At 44.0% G+C, this 2791-nt stretch overlaps 1 protein-coding gene across 1 annotated transcript; it reads right to left on the minus strand.

The window, feature by feature from the left end:
- Positions 1 to 382: 382 nt before the first annotated feature.
- LOC120844530 lies at positions 383 to 1804 on the minus strand. Its single transcript, XM_040216338.3, has one exon. The coding sequence runs from the start codon at positions 1792 to 1794 to the stop codon at positions 574 to 576; it is 1221 nt and encodes a 406-aa protein (XP_040072272.1). The 5' UTR covers positions 1795 to 1804; the 3' UTR covers positions 383 to 573.
- Positions 1805 to 2791: the final 987 nt, after the last annotated feature.

A 2791-nucleotide genomic window follows, 5' to 3' on the forward strand; every position in this document is an offset into this window, starting at 1 on the left:
GTGTTGGTATAAAGAAAAGCTTAAAACAAATTCAATAAGTGTCTTGTAAGGTGTGGATAAGTTTGTACTGATTGGTAAGCCATCAACCCAGTTAACATCAGGATAGTTAAAGTCGCCTCCCAGTACAAGGTAGTCGTAAGAAATTGTTGAAAGAGCATTTGTTAAAGAAAGAATGGAATCGTCGCCAGACGCAGGCGGTCTGTAGAAGGAACCGATTGTGAGGAAGTGGCCATTTTGAAGCGACACCTTTCACCAAACGGACTCAAATGAAAATTGCGAAAAGTCAATGGCGGTGCTTTGCAGACTGTTATGAGTCAGCAGGAATACTCCTCCACCATGCCCATTCCTGTCTCGTCGATAAGCAGTATAGTCAGGTGGAAAAACTTCTGCACTTTTGATTGAGTCATCAAGCCAGGACTCTGTACCCATTACGATACTGGGCCTTGTCAGATTAACAAGCTCTGCTAAGTCATCAATTTTATTTTTTACACTACGACAATTCACGAGAAGTACATCAAGTTCATTCACAGTTATGGTCTTTTTGAGGGCAGCCTGTGGAATTTGTACTGGTTGCTAGATTGTTTTCTCTTTTACTCTCTGTTCACTGTTGTCATAGTAAAATACTTTGTTTCCAATAATTAGTTTGTTGTAGCGTAGTTTAAATTGACTATTTTGTGTCCTGGCAAATCCCAGAAGCTTGCTTCTTTCATGACGCACGTTAGCAGAAAAGTCCTCGCCGATAGATATTCCGCTGTTTTTCAGCTTGGGCGTTTGCGATAGTATAGTTTGTTTTGTTTTGAACGAGGAAATATTTACTATGATTGGCCTGGACCTCTCTGCATTGTGTCTACCCAGTCGGTGAGCGCGTTCCACATGTGAGTGGTCAATTTTGATGCCTAGCACAGTTTCGCAGAGCTGCAGAACTTTTGTTTCGGACGTTGCCCATGTTTCATTTGTATCCTCGTCAACACCATAAAAGATTAGATTATTTCTTCGATAGCGATTTTCTAGGTCATCATGACTGTTTGCCAGCTGGTTAAACTGCTCGGCAAGTTCCGTGGATGCAACTTGTATTTGCTGCACTTTAGTCTCAAGGGATTTCAGTGAAGTAACGTCTTTTTTGAGCGATTCCAGTGTTGAAAACACAGATGTGAGTTTTTCTTCGACCGATGTCTGTGTTTGCTTGATTGCCGCCATTTCAGCCAAAATTACGTCTTGGTTTTTGTGTATACCCGGTAGTAGCTCCAAGACTTCTAGTATTCTCTTAGTTTGCTCTTGAGTGAACGGGCCAGGGTTCATTTCTACATTGCCAGAAAGTAGCAGCATTATCCTTATTACTATAGATGCTGCGTAGCACAATACACAAGTCACGTAGACACTGTACGCTTCTAAATGACAAAGCACAAAGACAAAAGCAAAGGGGCTCGGCACCGACAAGTAACGTCTAACACTGTGATGGTCAACAGGTTTGTAAAAAAGACCAACCTGGATGAAAATTTGACGTAAGCGACTTGCTTGTGACATGTCGGTACCGGGCCCCTCGCTGGAAGTGCCGGGCAGCGGCTTTTGTAGCTTGTGGTTATCTGGCGCAAGCTGTGGTTGCCAGGCTGTGCCGTCCAATCTGGACGTATCCAGCGGCGGAAGGATCAGGCGGGCGTACGGCAGCTGAAGTGACGCCGAGGCTCCGATGGGTAGTGGCAGATTATCGGCTCGTTGATAGGGCTTTGTGTGGATCGTCCAGGCAATGACGAGCACCTGGATGAAAATTTGACGTAAGCGACTTGCTTGTGACATGTCGGTACCGGGCCCCTTTTTGTTTGCTTTAGGTACCATTCTATTCCCAAACTTTCACGTTTCATCCCAACCGCTAGAGTCACATTCTCACCGAATTTGAGATTTCTGTGATACATAGTTTATTTACATGTCCAAAAAAAAACACGGTTCTTTTTTTTTTTTCTTCGTGAACTCCCGGTATATCACACATACGTATTTATGGCTTACCCTCGTACCACTCCAGTCGGCTCCCTTGTTGTTCTTGTGCCGCGGCTAACACGTCAGCGCCTCGTCTTTTCGGTCGGATTTTCTTTGATGTCGATTGGAGATGGCGAAACCCGCAATTTTCTTTTTTTACGACGGGCTGAGAACATTGAAGGGAGCGGACCAAGAGAAAGGTTGGGTGGCAGAGGGCGAGTGGAATGCACCAGAGCGATCCATACACACAAATCGCCGAGTAGAACGATTCGCTCAGTCAAAGGACAATACCACCGGGGCGTTTTTCTCTTCGATCGCCTCAATATCTGGCCCTTCTATCGAGACACACCTTGCAGTGGCGACGGCGGCAGATGTCACTGCGCTCGCTTAGCAGCACTCGCTCTTCACGCAGAGATGGGCGATGTTTTCTCTTGTGTTTTTCTTTTTTTTTTTCATGAATTTTGCTGAGTCTTAAGTGTTCGCACAATGTCCCATTGTGGTCGTGTTTTATCCACACGGGATTCCAATCGCGTACTTGTTTTTTATGTTATTTTTTGCACTTGCGTTTTGAACACCAGGAAAATATTTGTTTTTATTTCATTATTTTTGCCTCTGATGGTGATTCCGTTTAGGGCGTTTCTCTTTTTATTGGGTGGCAGGATTGCAGCAATCTGAACACAAGCGAAAATATACAATATTGTAAAGCCTTTCGCCCAGTGATTTTAAGGCTCGAGTTCAGGTTGTTACTACTCAGAAAAAAAAAACAATCTAGTTTTACCTTTAAACAAAACAACAACAACAACAAAAAGACAGGGCACAA

The sequence above is a fragment of the Ixodes scapularis genome, unplaced genomic scaffold (assembly GCF_016920785.2).
Source record: "Ixodes scapularis isolate PalLabHiFi unplaced genomic scaffold, ASM1692078v2 ptg000800l_1__unscaffolded, whole genome shotgun sequence".
In the NCBI taxonomy this organism is placed as follows: Eukaryota; Metazoa; Arthropoda; class Arachnida; order Ixodida; family Ixodidae; genus Ixodes; species Ixodes scapularis.